Consider the following 17,228-nt stretch of genomic DNA (forward strand, 5'->3'; position numbering starts at 1 on the left):
CCGGCTCGATTCAGGTCCCCCTTCACCCTCCAGGGGCCTTGTCCCCCTGCGCCACCCGGCAGCGGGGCTCCAAGGAGTTGCCAGACTGAGAACCGGGCGGGGTCCCCGATGGAGCGCGCTGGGGTCAGTGACAGGGACAGGCCATCAACACCCACAGAAAAACAATACGTGGCTTTATTGGTGCGACCAGGACAGAGTCCGGCCCGCGGACCCCGCTCCTGGCCCCTGGTCGCTGCGACCTCCCGCTCCGCTAGGTGAAGAAGAAGAGCAGCTCCTCCTTCTCCTTGTCCACCACCGGGTGCTCGGGCTCCTCCTTCACCCTGGGGACCGGGGGCCGCGACCGGCACACCAGCTTGCGGCCCCGCTGCAAGGAGGGGGGGAGGGCTCCGTGAGCACCGGGGGCGCCCTTGACCCGCGCGCCTGCGCTGGGCACCGGAGGCCCCCTGCTCCTGCCCACCCCGCCCTGGGCACGGGAGGCCCCGCCCACCCCGTCAGCCCCGCCCACCCCATCCCCTCGCCCTGGGCACGGGAGGCCCCGCCCACCCAGTCCGCTCCGTCAGCCTCGCCCACATCGTCCCCTCGCCCCGGGCACGGGAGGCCCCGCCTACCCCCGTCCGCTCCGCCCACCCGTCCCCTCGCAATGGGCATCTGAGGCCCCGCCCGCCCTGCCCTGGGCACCAGAGGCCCCGCCCACCCACGTCTGCCCCGCCTTGGGCACGGGAGGCCCCGCCTACTCCCGTCCTCTCCGCCCACCCCGTCGGTCCCACCCTGGGCACGGGAGGCCCCGCCCACCCCAGTCAGCCCCGCCCACCCCGTCCCCTCACCCTGGGCACCAGAGGCCCCGCCCACCCACGTCTGCCCCGCCTTGGGCACCGGAGGCCCCGCCCACCCCTGCCCACTGCTGGACCAGGGCTCAGGACCTGTGGGGTGCGCGCCTGCGCGGGGCGGGAGGCAGGGGCAGCGGGGCGGGAGGCAGGGGCAGCGGGCCAGTCTGCAACCAGGACTGTGTGTCCAAGAAGGACCCCCACAGGGACCTCAGAAGGGCAGCCCGGGGAGGGGGCAGCCCCGGGGGTGACGCCTGGCCGCAGAGGCTCCGTCCCGCCTGCCTGGCGGCCACCAGCAGCAGCCCGCCCTCCGAGGCCCCAGCGGCCGGCACGAACAGGCTCCCTGGGCTCGCCGCGGCCCGCCGCCTACCTTCCTCTTGACCGCCGCCTGGGCCCGGGCCCGAGCCCGCTGCAGACGCTCCTCCTGCAGCATCCTCTGCATCATGGCCTTCTCCTCCCGGAGCCTGCGGACGGGCGACGGCAGGGCCAGCGGTGGCCGGAGGCCCCAGCTCCGCAGCGCCCCTCCGCCAGGCCTCGGGGCAGGCCACGCCCACCCAGATGGCCCAGCGCCGGGTGGGCGTGGCCGGGGCGGTCGGAGCTTCAGAGGGGACACCTGCCTGTGGCCCTGGAGCCACATCCGCGTGCCCGTGGGGCAGTGCTGGTTGCTGTCACCAAACCTTTGCCCGCCACCCCCTCTAAGCTGGGTGCTGGGGACCGGGAGGGGAAGCCCCCTTGCTTGTGGGAGGCAGGTGGGCGCTGAAGGAGGACCGTCTCCGGCATGAGGTGGACGGTGACCTGGGCAGTGCATGGGCCACGTGGCCCTGGGTGGCTCACCTCGTCCCCAGGGAGCCTGTCACACGCTCTCGGGCAGCGTTCACAGAGAGCTGGCCCCGCCCACCCTGCAGCCAGGCCTGAACTGGGTCCCCAGGTGCCCACCTGCCGCCCCTCCCACCCACCCCCGGGAAAGAGTCCAGCCAAATCCTGCCTTCCGCGTCTGTCCCTGCCTGAGACCCTTCCCTGATGCCCCTGTGTCCCCGAGGGCCACACCCTCCACCTTCCCGCAGGTCCTTCCCGCAGTCCCCTGACCCCTGGCGCTCCTCCCCGCCCGCCCTCCGGGTGGCCGGGTGGCCGCCGCCCCCTGGCCCCTGGCGCTCCTCTCACCTCCGGTGGCGCTCCTTCTCCTGGGCCTTCTCCATCTGCTCCACCCAGGAGGCCGGCACGCGCTCCAGGCTCTCCAGCAGCTCCTCCAGCTGGTGCTCGATGGTGGTGAGCATCTGCACGGTGCCCAGGTTCGCCTCCTGCGGGCCGCCCACGCAGCGCCTGTACACGTCCAGCACCTTGTGGTCCAGGCTCTCCAGCAGCTTGTCCTGCGGGAGGGGACGCTGCCAGGGCCTGCGGCCGCCGGGCTCACGGTGGCCTCGCCCGGGCCAGCGGCCACCTTGGGTGTCCAGGAAACAGGTGGCACAACTTGGGAGACTGGCCTTTCACAGCCAGAGCAGCCCAACCCCCCTGGTCCCCTCAGGGCGGCCACCGGGGCCCCACCCTGCATCTCAGCCCTTCCCCCAGCTGCCTAGGCCAGGCCCCAAAGCCCGGTGGCCCTTCAGGGGACCCCTGCGCTAAGCCCAGCTCGTCCCAGAACCAGGGACAGGAAGGCTCAGCCAGTTCCCAGTGACACCTGCCGGGGCCGGGGGCTGCCATCCTGCTCACAGCGGCTTCCTGTGCGCCTGGCCCTGGGCCCGGTGCCCGGGAGGCCCTTGGCAGCCTTTCTAGCGACTTAGGTCCCTGGTGTCCCATCACTCTGGGAATGAGCTGAGCATGCGGACCCCAGTCCCTGCGGCCCAGAGCATCAGTGGCCTCTTGTCTTCTCAGATTTCTCCCCTCACAGCCCAGACGAAGGACACGCCCCCGTCCACGCCCCCGTCCACGCCCCCGTCCACGCCCCCGTCCACGCCCCCGTCCACGCCCCCGTCCACGCCCCCGTCCACGCCCCCGTCCACGCCCCCGTCCACCGGTGAATCCACTTAAGCAGACAGATGCGTGTGATGCAAAAGGAGGGCCCTTGGGGACCTGGGGAACCTAGCCTGGGGACCTGGGGACCTAGGGGCCTGGGGCGGCCATCTGCAGGACCATTCCCGGGTGAGGCCCAGGAGCCAGAAGGCTGAGTCTGGACCTTGCTCTGGGGCCCGAGGCCACCGAGCTGCCCACCTGCTGGTCGCCCATGTATTCCCCGAAGTGGAAGACGCGGGCCTTGAGCTCCAGCTCCGAAGCCATCTCCTCTTCCTTGGCAATGGACATGGTCATCGTGGTCACCCACTGCTTCAGCTGCTGGACCTCCCTGTCCCTGCATGGGGGAGGGGACACGGCCTCTAAGCCAACCGACCCTCTCTGCTTCAGGACAGGGAGTCCCAAAGGCTAGAGGGAGGGATGCAGAAGGTGAGACTCCAAAAAAAACAAATTTGGGGGGGAGGGGGCACCAGGGGTTGATTCAGAGGCCATTACCCACTGACCCCGTCCCCAGCCCTTTTGCTTTTTATTTAGAGACAGGGTCTCGCTGAGTGGCTTAGGGCCTTGCTTATCGCTGAGGCTGGCCTCCAACTCGTGATCCTCCTGCCTCAGCCTCCCCAGCCGTAGGGATGACAGGCGCGGGCCACTGCGCCCGGCTCCCTCCTGGTCTTGATCCATGAGCCCACTACCTCACTCCTCCAAGAAGCCCTTGCTGGCCCCCAGCCATCCCACCTGGCCCTGGCCTGGGGGACACCGCAGTAGCTCATGGCTGCGTCTGCTCCTGCCCCTGCTGAGCAGCTGGCTCTCAGCAACAGCAGGACGACACCCTGCCCAGGGACCCAAGGGTGTGCCGTGGGCAGCCGGACCTCCCTCTGTGGCCCCCCAGCCCCGGGCCCCGCCCACCCGCCCTGCAGCAAAGGGGGGGCGGGGGAGGGGGACGCACATGCGCACATGCGTGCTCTTCAGGGTGAGGTTCAGCTCCTCCAGCGTCTCCTCCATCTCCTGGGTGTTCTGGATCAGAGACAGGTTCTGCTCCTCCAGGTCCGTGAAGATGTCCAGCAGCTGCTGCGGATCCGTGAAGAACAGCACCTGTTCCTGCAAGAATGGTGTCCGGCAGGGGCCGCAGGGGCAGGAGGGACAGCTGCCTGGGCCAGTGGGGAGGCAGGGGACAGGGCTGGGGGAGGGGAAGGGCAGAACCAGGTCACCAACCTCCTCATCGCTGTCCGAGTCCTCCGGCATGGGGTCAGAGCTGGGCCTGCGAAGAGGTGCTGGGGTCGGTCAGGGCTCCGAGGGGGACCAGCCTGGGTGGCCCCGTGGGTGGAGCATCCTGCCCCTTTTATGGCCCTGCAGCCTGGGGGGGGGACACTTTCCAAATCCCATCAGAACCTCTCCCCAAGTTCATGCTGCTTCACTGCCCTGTCCACGCCGACCTCAGGGCCTTTGCACCTGCGCCTCTCCCCCTTGCCATTCGTTTCCTGAGGACCCCCCTCTCTCTCCTCTAAGGCCCAGTCCGCGTTCGGAGGTGTAGCTCGGCCAGCCACCAGCTCAACTCTGCACCCAGAACATATAAAGCACTAACGGAGCCCCCGTAAGAAAAAAAAGGTATATCAAGGGACAGAAGTCGCATGGCCAGCGGTGGCGCTCGCGTGTCATCCCTGCGACTCGGGAGGCTGAGGCAGGAGGACCGCAAGCAAGGTGGAGGCCAGCCTCAGCAGTAGCCAGACCCTGTCTCTCTCGAATGTGACAAAGCATTTCTCAGCGGCTCCTGTCCTCTGGGCCCTGCCACAGCTGCAGGGGAGTGGGCAGGTCCCCTGCAAGGCCCCCTCACCTCCCAGGGTCCGGCTGACTGGGCGGCAAGGGCTGGAGGCTGCTGCTGCTACTAGACAGGGCCTGTCCACCCCGTGTGGCCTGCAGAAGCTTCAGGGGCTTCTTCACAATGTGAGGCTCTGGGGGACAGAAGCAGTGGTCCCCTGAGTGTCCTGGACTCGGGACCCGGAGCCCCTCCCGCCCGGGGTGACCACATACCTCTGCCCAACAAAGAGGCCATCTTGCTCTTGAGCCCGGGTCCTTAGGGAACAAAGGAAGAGATCCCAGATGGCAGGGGCTGAGCCAAGCTTCCGGTGAGCAGCGGGCGGCTGTGCGTGTCCAGGACCCACAGGAGAGCCCTCACCCACAGGGCCACACCCCAGCCCCTCTAATATTTTACTTAGAGGCAGGGTTCTCAACTAAGTTGCTGAGGCTGGCCTCCAACTCACGGTCCTCCTGCCTCAGCCTCCCCAGCTGCTGGGAGTACCGATGTGCACGGCTGGAGGCCCCCCGTTTCCGGGGTTGGGAGTCGCGACCCTCGGTGCAGATGTTGGGCCGAGCCACACGCGGGGCTCAGGGGGTGCGTGAAGGTCGCAAGGAGCCAGCAGCGTGAGGCCTGAGTGCTGACCAGGGCCTGTCCCCTGGGCACAGGGCCTGGGCCGCCGGCAGAGCTCACCCTGGGACCCACGTTCTCGGGGTCCACTACCTTTGTCCCCTGGTGCGGGGGTCCCACCGCCCTTGGCGGGGGCCTGGGCCATCTCCTTGGCCTTCCTGAGGGCCAGCCGCCGCCTCTCCTGTCCCTCCAGCCACTCCTTGGGTGACACCTTGTACAGGAAGTCCTTGTACATCTTGTACTGCTGCAGGGTGTCCTCAAACTTGGCGATCTCGCTAGGCCGGGGAAGGGAGGTCAGTCCCCCTTGTCCCTGCCCCCGACCCTGTCCCCTCCGGCTGGGCTCCCCCGCGTCCCACCGTGGCCAGCGCTGGCTGGAGAGGGCACCCACCCTGCAGGGCGTCCGGAGTAGCCAGGCGGCTCTTGGGGACACGCTGGCCCCTGTCCACCCTGGGAACTTGCTGCTCTCTACAGCGGGGACCCGAGGCCAGAGGGCGGGTGCGCAAGGAAAGGCCGGGCCTCCACCTCAGCCTCCCCTGGAGCTCCAAGTCCCTCCCTGAAGCGGGGCCCAGGTGACCAAGGGGACACGGGCCGTCCACGCGCCAGCGCGGCCTCTGGCTTCACCTCTTGACGTGCATGATCTGGACGGTGAGCTCCCGGATCTCCGCGATCTTATCCATCTTGGCTTTGGTCTCCTTCTCAGCCCTGGGAGAGGCAGGGAGGCCGGGAGGCCGGTCACCGATTGAGGCTAAAGAAGGAGCCAGCACCTTGGGCTTAGAGCCCAGGGCCAGGGCAGCCCTAGGGACGGACCAGGGGGACCCGGAGGCCAGGGTCAGGGTCATGGCTTGGCAAGAGGGGAGGCTGGGGGTGGTCCAGCTGAGGTTGGGTTGAGCCTGGGTCGAGGCCCCCGGGTGGAGACGTAGGAGGGAGGACGTGGGGACGGCGTCAGGGGTCCCCTGGACTCACAGTCTCATGGCCTGGACGGAGTTGGCGTCATTGTCTCTGAGGAACTCGTCAAAGAGCATCGCGTCCATCTCCAGGGACTTCTGGGCCTCCTTCAGCCGGGCCTCCTCCTCGGAGGCCAGGGACTCCAGCCTCCTGATCTCACTCCGCTTCATCTCCACGGCGTACTGGGGGCCGGCAGGACAAGGTCACCGCGCCCCCCTGGGCCCTGGCCCCGAGCTGGACGTGGCCTCCCGGGCAGGTGCCGGGGGAGGGGACCTTACCTGGATCAGGAACATCTTCCGCTTCTGGTCGATGTAGCTGCTCAGGGTGTCGGGCTCCATTTTCTTTTCTGGAACGACAAGGCTCCAGCCAGCGCTGGGGACAGGAGCTCAGAACCTTAGGGGCCGTGACCTCCCGCTCCCAGGACCCAAAGGGACGGGATTCACCTGGGCAGGGGGAGTGCTCTGTTGTCCCCTACCACCAGCAAAGGGACAGCATGCCCCGCCCCCAGGACACACCCGGCCCTTCCTACGGGTGGGGTCGGCACCCTCGGGGACAACCCGGTATGACTATTCAGACGTCCAAATGACATAAAAAATCCCTGCAAACGCAAATGGGCCACCTCAAGGTGACTTAAGCAGGAAAGAGGTGCACAGGTGACATGCCACCTTGCGGAAGGGACTCGAGCACCGGTAGGTCTGGGTATCTGTTGTGGGTGGGATGTGGGGTGTCCCCCAGAGGCACCATCACAGGGAGCCACCCACAGGGACGCACGCCTGTCATCCCTGCAGTTCCAGAGGCTGAGGCAGGAGGATCGCAAGTTGGAGGCCAGCCTCAGCCGCTTGGCCCTAAGTAAATTAGTGAGGCCCTGTCTGTTGTGCTGTGGCTCTGAGTGTCCCCAGAGCCCCCGTGGGAGGTGACACAGGAAGGTCCAGAGGAGGAGTGAGGGGGTGTGAGGCCTGAATTCCGGCAGGGAATGGCTCCCTGGGGGTCCCCTGGTGGCCCCTGGTGGCAGGTGGGGTGTGGGGAGGAGGTGGCTCTGGGGCCATGGCTTGGGGTCTCTATTGGTCCCTGGAGAGAGGAGTCCCTGCTCCCTGGTCCCCATGGGAGCTGCTCCCTCCCCACACTCTTCCTCCATGATGTCCTGCCTCCCCTCGGCCCAGGAGTGGAGCCCGTGTCTGTGGACTTTGACCTCTGACCCTGAACCCCCAAAGCTGACTACAAGTAGGTTTGGGTATCCAAGGGGGCCCGGAACCCGCCCCCCCCAGCCAATACGAAGGGAGGCCTGTGTTCCATTCTCCAGGTTTGGGGTGGGCCAGGCGGAAGTCATGCCTGTGTCTAACTTGGGTCTCTCTTGCTGTGGTGCCCCCTCTGCCTTGGAACTGAGGCTCTACTCAGCCCCCACTGTGGGAAATTTCAGTTAACAACGAGCTGGGACCTGAGTGGGACTGGAAGGACCAAGGGCCCTGGGGTCTCCACTCCAACACCCTGACCCTGTCCCCGGGCCCAGGAAGAAGGAGGAATTCCCCAGGAGCTAGGAAAGGTCCCCCCAAAACTGTCCCCTCTGGCCTTGTCCCTCAGACCCTGAGGGCGTGGGGGGTCCTGGAGCCTCCCCCTACCATGTCTCAGGGCTCTCATCTCAACAGGTTGGGGATGCAGCTCAGTGGTAGAGCCCCCCTGGGTTCAATCACTTGCACAAAATAGGAAGTGATGAAAGCCGGGGCCCCGGTGGCGCACCCCTGTCCTCCCAGCAACTGGGGAGGCTGAGGCAGGAGGATCGCAAGTTGGAGGCCAGCCTCAGCCATTTAGAGAAGAGGCCCTGAGCAACTCAGTGAGACCCTGTTCTCAAAATAAATTTTTTTTTTTTTTTTTTTAAAAAAGGGGATGTGGCTCAGTGGTAAATCACCCCCAGGTTCAATCCCTGGTGCCAATAAATATAAATATTTTTTTTTAAAAAAATGCTCTAGGGTTTATACCCTCTTCTGGACTGGGAGGGCGAGGACGGAGTCTCGGACAAGACGGCCTCTCAAAGCCTGGTGACCAGCCTGGGGAGGGGGCTCTACAGAGAACGGGGCTTCCCGGGGGTGGGTGGCACCTCTGGTCATGGCCAGTTTCCAGGCCGTTTCCTGCTGGAAGGCTCGCATCTGCTCCTCCTCCGCCTGGAGCTCCCTGTCCTCCGCCTCCTCCTCCAGCTGCAGCTCGCGACGCAGCTGGCTCTGCTTGGTGGACACCTTGGAGGAGACGGTCGTCTTCTGGTGGATCTGCATGGTCTTCCTCTGCTCCCGCTCCTGGGGACGTGGGTTGCGTCAGTCACATTTAACTGAGGGCCTCAAGTTTTGAGGTGCTGAGTATCACAGTCTCATTTAACTGAGGGCCTCATGTTTTGAGGTGTTGAGTATCACAGTCGCATTTAACTGAGGGCCTCATGTTTTGAGGTGCTGAGTATCACAGTCGCATTTAACTGAGGGCCTCATGTTTTGAGGTGCTGAGTATCACAGTCGCATTTAACTGAGGGCCTCATGTTTTGAGGTGCTGAGTATCACAGTCGCATTTAACTGAGGGCCTCATGTTTTGAGGTGCTGAGTATCACAGTCTCACTTAACTGAGGGCCTCATGTTTTGAGGTGCTACATATGACAGACAGGTCCGGGGAATTTAGAACCTTCTGGGTTTCCAAAAGAACCTCGGAATCCAGAGTGGGATGAGCAGGGTATTGTTGATATTGGTCGGCTGGAAGGTCACTTGGTGGTCTGTTGTCCCTACCGATGGGCCACCTTGTCCTGCACCCTCTGTGTCCCCCACCCACCCACAGGATGCCACCCTGACCCAACCCTCCCTCAGAGGAGACTCCAGGATGGGGGGCAGGGAAAGCACCAGATCTCTGGCCAAGATCACCACAGACTCTTGCTGTCCTTGTCCTGCGGGTCCTGCACAGACCCTGCCAGGTTCTCAACCCACCCGCCTGCACCTTTCACGGAAGTCATTTGGACACTCTGGGGGGTGGCTTGACTTCCTGCCAGGACCTGCCAGCTGCCACAGAGAATTCAGTATCTAAGAATCTTGCATGGGCTCAGGACCCAGCCGATGGCTTCCAAAGAGGGGCCCAAGGAAACCGTGAGCCATGGACTGTTCTAGGATAAGAGTGGCCCAAGGAAACCGTGAGCCACTGACTGTTCTAGAGAACTTGATGTGAGGAAATTGCTCTTCTGAGAAGGAAAGTGCTGTCTGCAGCTTGTCTGAGAGAAGGAAGCCCCAAGGGGCACGGGGAAGGGAGGTCACCGAGAGACTGGCCCCTGGCCAGTACTCACCAAAATCGCCTTATTGAGCTCCTGGTCCCTGAACAGGAAGAAGTCCACGTTGCCAGACATGTGGAAAGGATTGGCCGAGGGACTGGAAACCTTCGCAGGCTCTGGGGAGGGAGACACCTTGTTGGACAGAGGAGCCAGCTCTTTCTTGCAGTGGCTTGTGTCCCTGGGGGTCCCCAGCAGGCAAGAGAAAACAGGGGTGAGCGTCCACCCGACGTCACCACCCGCTGAGTCACCTTTGTCCTTCTTGGTCGGCTTCTCGGGATGGTCCTCAAGGATGGAAGACAGACTCTTGTTCATGGTCTGCAGGCTCTTCCCTGGGGACATACAAGAGTGACAGCCACGGCACTGAGTGACTCGGGCCTGTGAGCACTGAGCAAGGAGGGGAAGGACACCGTCTGTGCAGGGGGCCTCTCTGAACCTTGGTTTCTTTTTCTTTCCTTCTTTACTTTTTCTTTTATTTTGGGGTACCAGGGATTGAACTCAGGGGCTCTCGACCCCTGAGCCCCGTCTCCAGCCCCCCCTCCTTTTTTTTGTATTTTATTTAGGGACAGGGTCTCCCTGAGTTGCTTAGGGCCTCACTAAATTGTTGAGGCTGGCCTCCAACTTGGGATCCTCCTGCCTCAGCCTCAGCCACGAGGATTATAGGCGCACAGCCCAGCTGCTGCTGTCCTTATAAAAAGGGACATTTGGAAGCAGGCGCACACCCAGGCAGAATACCTCAGGGACATGCAAAGACACCAAAGATTGCTGGTGACCCCAGAAGCCAGGAAAGAGATGTGGTGCGCACTCCCTTCGCGGTCCTCAGAGAGAACCGGATCGTCCGGAGTCTGCGATTCTTGCCTAGTGGCTGAGTCTAGAGTCCCTTCCACCACCCTGGGCGAGGTCTCCACCTTGGGACCCCAGGCTCCCAGTGTCTGGGACCCTGAGGGCACCGGGCCCAGCCCAGGACTTACTATTGTGGGCCAGGTTGTTGAAGACCAGGGAAGACAGCATCTTAGACATCCCAGCCCAGGGCTAACGGGACAATGCGCAGGCTGACCTTGGCCGAGAACGATTCTCACCTGGAGAAGAGAAACAGCGCATGCGTCAGGTGCCCCGTGCCACAGCCCCCCGCCCCCGCTTCTGGGAGGGGGACTGGCGCAACGGCTTGTCCTTCACGAGGGTCATGGAGAGACTCCCTCTGTGGGTTTAGTGGCCTTGATCTTTCTGTTCTTTGAACAGATTAACTCTGTCTGCCCCAGGACCTTTGCACTGGCAAAGCCTCCACAGGAAAAAAGAAAAGAAGTTGTCCCTCACCCCCCTGGGACCAGGGGGGGACTCCTTTCCCTTCAAAACCAGCTCAAACACCACCCTTCAGAGACATCTTCCCTGAAGGACATTCTCCTAGATTCGCATTTTGTTTTCTTCTCTGCAATTCCCACTACAAGGTGATCGTTAGGGAAAAAAAAAAAAAAAGTTGACTGCTAGCTGGTGGCACCCACATGTCATCGCAGCAGCTTGGGAGGCTCAGGCAGGAGGAGGGCAAGTTCAAAGCCAGCCTCAGCCACTTGGCAAGGCCCTAAGCAACTCAGGGAGACTCTGTCTCTAAATAAAAAATAGAAAGGGCTGGGGACGGGGCTCAGGGGTCAAGCGCCCTTGGGTTCAATCCCCAGTGCCAGAGAGAGACAGAGAGAGAGAGGGAGAGGGAGGGAGGTGGGGGAGGTTTATTAGCAGGCACAGCAATGCACACCTGTAATCCCAAGCAGTTTGGGAGGCTGAGGCAGGAGGATTGCAAGGTGAGGCCAGCCTGTGCAATTTGGCAAGACCCCATCCCCCTAAAATAACAGGGTGTAGCTCAGTGGAAAAGCGCCCTGGGCTCCTTCCTCCCCAGAATCCACAAACAAAGCCCAGCCGTCTGTGTCCCCAGGATGGGACCTTCAGGGGGACTTTGCAGCGGGACCTTACAGGGGGACTTTGCAGGGGGACCTCGCAGGGGGACCTCGCAGGGGGACTTTGCAGGGGGACTTTGCAGGGGGACCTTGCAGGGGGGGGACCTTGCAGGGGGACCTTCCAGGAGACCTGGCAGGGGGACCTCGCAGGGGGACCTTGCAGAGGAACCTCACCCCCACCGGCGCGCGCTGGCTCCGAAGCCCGAAGCCCGGCGCCGCCGTTCTCCTTCGCCCCGCGGCAGCCGGCGCTCGGCGTTCCCCGTCGCCATGGCGACCATTCTCCCCGCCCACTGTGACGTCACAGAGGCCGGAGCGGTGGGCGGGGCGAGCGCAGAGTCTGCAGCCTGCGCTCCCGGGCTCCCTGCGCTGAGGCCGAGGCTGAGGCTGAGGCTGGGCGCGGACCGGGCGAGGGTGACGGGAGCGTCCTCTTTATCACCCCTCCCCGCCGCGCTTCGACAATTTGGGCAGCGTCCGACGGCGCGCGCCTGCCGTCCCAGTGGCGCTGGAGGCTGAGGCAGGAGGATCGCAGGGTGGAGGCCAGCCTCGGCAACTGAACGAGGCCCTAAGCAACTCAGCGAGACCCTGTCTCTAAATGAAATACAAAACAGGGCTGGGGACGGGGCTCCGTGGCTGAGGGCCCCCGGGTTTGTGTGCCCTGGTGCCCAAAGAAAGAAAGAAAGAAAACCGTCTAGAAAATGTGGCCTCACTTCGTAATTCCCTTCTGAGCCTCAGATCACTTACCGATTAAAGCCTTATTTTTATTGGCACCAGGAACTGAACCCAGGGTCCTGAATCACGGAGCCCCGTCCCCAGCCCTTTTCATATTTTATTTAGAGACAAGGGTTTTGCTAAGTGGCTGAGGCTGGCCTCTAACTTGGGATCCTCCCGCCTCAGCCTCCTGAGTCACTGAGATTACAGGTGTGAAGCACTGTGCCTGGCTTAAAGCCTGTTTCAAAAAGAATAAATAAAGATGGATTGATGGAGACTTGCAGGGATAGACAGCGGAGAAGGCAGGAATGAGGTGGGGCAAGAACATCAGCAGGGGGTGACCACAGAGCACATGCCCAAGGCATGTGGGTTCCCTACAAAATTCTTTGCTCCTTTTTGGATGCTTGGAAGTTCGAAAATCTTTCATAATAAAATGTTTTGGGGAAAAGTTAACAATTATTCTAAAGGGTGTTCTGGTCTTGTAAGGGGTTCGGATTGGGATTGGGGTCACCAGAGACAGGTCCGGCTGTGGGGTGTCCCCAGAGCCCCCGTGGGAGGTGACATAGGAAGGTCCAGAGGAGGAGTGAGGGGGTGTGAGGCCTGAACCCCGGCAGGGAATGGCTCCCTGGGGTCCCCTGGTGGCCCCTGGTGGCCCCTGGAGGCAGGTGGGGTGTGATGGAGGAGGTGGCCCTGGGGCCGTGGCTTGGGGTCTCTCTTTGTCCCTGGAGAGTGCAGTCTCTGCTCCCTGGTCCCCATGGGAGCTGCTCCCTCCCCACACTCTTCCTCCATGATGTCCTGCCTCCCCTCGGCCCAGGAGTGGGGCCGCCATCTGTGGACTGGGACCTGGGACACCCCTGTCTCCCTCTACAGTTGTGCTGGTGGGTCCTTGAGTCACAGCAACAAAAAACCTGTCAAATACAAGCAGGAAAGGTATTAAATTTTTTTTTTCATTTGTAGGTGGACAGCATAGTTTTATTTTATTTACTTATTTTTATGTGGTGCTGAGGATGGGACCTAGGGCCGCACACACGCTAGGCAGGTGCTCTGCTGCAGAGCCTAGCCTCAGCTCATTTTTATTTTATTTTTTTGGCACCGGGATTGTAGTGGATGGACGGATGGTTGGTGCTGTGGACAGATGCTGCGACGTGTCCAGGATGGTGTAGGAGTAGGTAAAAGGCGGGTGCTGGGGGCGGTGGCGCACGGCTGTATCTCCCAGAGGCTCGGGAGGCTGAGGCAGGAGGATCGCCAGTTGGAGGCCAGCCTCAGCCAACTTAGCAAGGCTCTAAGCAACTCAGCGAGAGCTTGTCTCTTAATAAGATATAAAAAGGGCTGAGGATGGGGCTCCGTGGTGAAGCACCCCTGGTTTCCATTCCCTGGTACGGCAACACCCCGAAAAAACCAGGGCACTCAGCGGAGTGGGTACCCGGGGTGTGCAATGCCTCAACTGGCCACGGGGCGGCGCCCTGCACCAGCTCCTCTGGGGGCCCTGGTGGCGCCGCCGGTTCTCCCAGGACTTGCAAAAGAGGAACCTTTTGTCCCCGCCGCGGTGAAAGGTTCCCGGTGACGCAGATTGTAAACAAGTTGAAAGACGCTCCGCGGCGGATCCACGCAAACAGCGCTGTGGCGACCTTGGCTTTGCCTGCCCGGGGGGGCCGCTGTCCCCGCAGTCCCCAGCTCTCGGGTCCCTGGAGCTGGTGCGCAGAGCAAGTGGTGGCTCCCGTCCTGAGGTCCCCGCCTGCAGGGCTGCTGTGGGGACAGCAGGGACCCCCAGAGTGCCTTCCCGGATGCTGAAGGCATTTGCAGAGAGATGCGGGAGGGTCCCACCGCTGGGGGTCCCTTAGCCCAAATTCCGACACCCTCGTCCTTGCACCCTGCGCTCCATGGCAAATCTCCCCCGACCTTAAGCCAGCTCAGGACATCAGCGGTTAGGAGGCCCAGGCCGGAGGATCGCAAGTTGGAGGCCAGCCTCAGCAAAAGTGAGCCCTAAGCAACTCAGTGAGACCCTGTCTCTTAAGTAAAATATAAAATAGGGCTGGGGACGGGCCTCAGGGGTCAAATGCCCCCAAGTTCAACGCCCCCCCCCCCCCGCCCCCGTGTTTAAAAAATTTCCTCATTACTAACCTGGTGCTTCATAACTTATTAAAGAAATGCTGCACACAGAAGAAACGTTTTAAAATCCCAAGGCTCCCAAATGCTCACATCTCATCTGAAGAGCAGCTTAAGCAAATGAGAAACAGGATCCAGCTAAGCATTAGAAATAAATTAAAATGTCAGGAATTCATATAAATCGCACTCTAGAAACATTGAACGCAAATGATCTCAACCCTCCAATGAAACGACATGAGTTGGCAGGAACTAAAACTCAAGACCCAGATCCACGTGGTGGGCCAGACACTGCCACAGGCAAAGGACACGGAAGGACGGACATTGATACAGCACGGGATCGGAGCCCCCAAACAAGCTGGGGTAGCTGATCTCCTGTGTCGCGAAGCCGACTTCAGGGCAGAATTCATCAGAAGAGACGAGGCCACCATCCAACAAGAAGATACAGCAATATTCATGGCACCAATGTGAGAGTGACCGATTCCATAAAATAGACACTACTCAAAGCCTCGGAGAGACCCCTGTCCAACAATAACAGGGTGATTTCAACACACCTCTCTCACAAATAGATGGATCATCCTGACTTCCGTGCAGCAAAGACTCTCTGCACCCAAAAAATAGAAGTCATGGACCTTTATTTATTTATATGCAGTGGTGAGAGTCGAACCCAGGGCCTCACACATGCTAGGCAAGTGCTCTCTACCCCTGAGCCCCAGACCCAGCCAGAAAATGTACTTTTGAATGATGAGCGGGAGATTGAAGAAATTAGGAGAGAAATAATAAAAAAAAAATCCTTAGAATCCAATGAGAATAGTGATACAACTTCTCAGAACCTCTGGGAGTGGGACACTGTGAAGGCCTTTCTAAGAGGAAGGTTCATAGCTATGAGTGGTTGTCTGAGAAAATCAGAAAGACCCCAAATAAATACCTACTAATGAGAAAAAACGAGACATCACCACAGACATTACAGAGAGAAAACGAGACATCACCACAGACATTACAGCATCACAGAGGACCATCAGGGAGTGGTTTTTATTTATTTTTTTAAAAGAGAGGGGGGGTAGAGAGAGAGAGAGAGAGAGAGAGAGAGATTTTTTAATATTTATTTTTTAATTATTGGTGGACACAATATCTTTGTTTGTATGTGGTGCTGAGGATCGAACCTGGGCCACACGCATGCCAGGCGAGCGCGCTACCACTTGAGCCCTCAGGGAGTGGTTTTTAAAACGTCTCCAATAAATTAGAAAATCTACAAGAAAATGGATATATTTCTAGACACACATGACCTGCCAACATTGGACCAAGAAGATATAGAAAACCTAAACAGACCAATAACAGCAATTGAGATAGAAAGAGTGATTAAAAAGCCACTTAATAGCCAGATGCAGGGCACATGCCTGTCATCCCGGCAGCTCAGGAGGTTGAGGCGGGAGGATGACAAGTTGGAGGCCAGCCTCAGCAATTTGGTGAGGCTCTAAGCAGCTCAGCAAGACCCTGTCTCTAAATAAAATATAAAAAGGGCTGGGGATGGGGCTCAGGGCTCAATCCTGAGCCCAATAGGATTCAACAGGGTTAGGGTTAGGGTTTGGATTATTGTTAGGGTTCAATCCCTGGTACCAACTGACCAACAAACAACAAACAAAAGTTATTAAACAAAGAAAAGCCTGGGACCAGACAGATTCTCAGCCGAATTGTACCAAACCTTTAAAGAAGATCTAATGCCAATGCTCCTCAAATGTATTCCATAAAATACAAAGGGATGGAACACATCCAAATCCATTATCTGAGGTTAACGTCACACTCATACCAAAACCAGAGAAGGACACATCTCGAGGCAAGAAAACTACAGACCAACATCCCTGGTGAACCGAGATGCAGAAATACTTAATAAAATATCCGCCAATCACATTTAACAACCGAGATTGACCATCATAGCTGCATTGGCTTTATACCAGGAATGCAAGGATGGTTCAACTTCCCCGAGACAATTACTGTAACCCACCACAGAGGTAGAATTAATGACAAATGTCACGTAGGCATCTCGGTGGATGCAGAGAAGGCCGTTGACCCAACCCGGTGCCCCATTTAGGATAAAACACTGAGGAAACCCTCCTCGAGACATTGTAGCCAGGGCGATTAGGAAAGAGAAGGAAATAAAGTGGATAAAAATAGGAAAGAAAGAACTCAAATCGTCACCTTTTGCTGATGGAAGAGGGAGACCAGACCCTTCTCTCTCACCAAAGTCCCAAGAAATAACCGCCAAGGTTAGTAAATGTGGTGGCATCAAATCGAAATGCTTCTGCCAAGCAAAGGGATCAATGTAAAGAGAGAGCCCGCAGGATAGGAGGAAATCCTTGCTACCTGGCCTCATCCATAGAATACACAAAGGGCTCACAAAACTGTACCCCCAAACCCAAATACCCCCAGTTCCCAAATGGGCCAATCCATTAGACCGACACTTATCAAAAGAAGAACTACAGATGGCCAATATGGAAATATATGAAAATGTTCCATATCATTAGCCATTAGGGAAATGCAAATCAAAACCACAGTGCTGCTGGGCACGGTGGCACGCACACCTGTCATCCCAGCAGCTCGGGAGGCTGAGGCAGGAGGATCACAAGGTGGAGGCCAGCCTCAGCCACTTAGTGAGGCCCTGAGCAACTCAGCGAGACCCTGTCTCTAAATAAAATGGAAAAAAGGGCTGGGGACGGGGCTCAGGGGTGAAGCACCCCTGGGGTCAATCCCTGGTCCCCCCCAAAAAAGTAAGTACCCATTGGCCTCGTCCTCCTTGTCCCCCACCGTGATCTGCCTGTCAAAGGAGGGCTGCTATCGACACCTGAGCCAGCAAGTGTCCACCACAGGGTCCCCGGGGCGCCTGTTGCCCCCGCCTAAATGACGGCCAGCAGGGGGCGCTGTTGAGCCGAGCATGCGCAGTGTCACCGGGCAGCAGAGCCCAGGGACCCAGGTGGGACTTGCCTGATGCACAAAAG

At 60.0% G+C, this 17,228-nt stretch overlaps 1 protein-coding gene across 1 annotated transcript; it reads right to left on the minus strand.

The window, feature by feature from the left end:
- Window positions 1–236: 236 nt before the first annotated feature.
- Window positions 237–10,498, minus strand: Cfap100 (cilia and flagella associated protein 100). The gene is made up of 15 exons (XM_076841273.1): window positions 10,450–10,498; window positions 9,730–9,810; window positions 9,497–9,597; window positions 8,285–8,477; window positions 6,471–6,538; window positions 6,211–6,374; window positions 5,869–5,949; window positions 5,341–5,522; window positions 4,657–4,774; window positions 4,038–4,083; window positions 3,772–3,923; window positions 3,030–3,165; window positions 1,986–2,191; window positions 1,195–1,288; window positions 237–364 (listed from the first exon to the last, which is right to left on the minus strand). Exons 1-15 carry the CDS (start codon window positions 10,496–10,498, stop codon window positions 251–253), a joined length of 1,785 nt encoding a protein of 594 aa, XP_076697388.1. The 3' UTR covers window positions 237–250.
- Window positions 10,499–17,228: the final 6,730 nt, after the last annotated feature.

This window comes from Callospermophilus lateralis, chromosome 20, assembly GCF_048772815.1.
Source record: "Callospermophilus lateralis isolate mCalLat2 chromosome 20, mCalLat2.hap1, whole genome shotgun sequence".
Lineage (NCBI taxonomy): Eukaryota > Metazoa > Chordata > Mammalia > Rodentia > Sciuridae > Callospermophilus > Callospermophilus lateralis.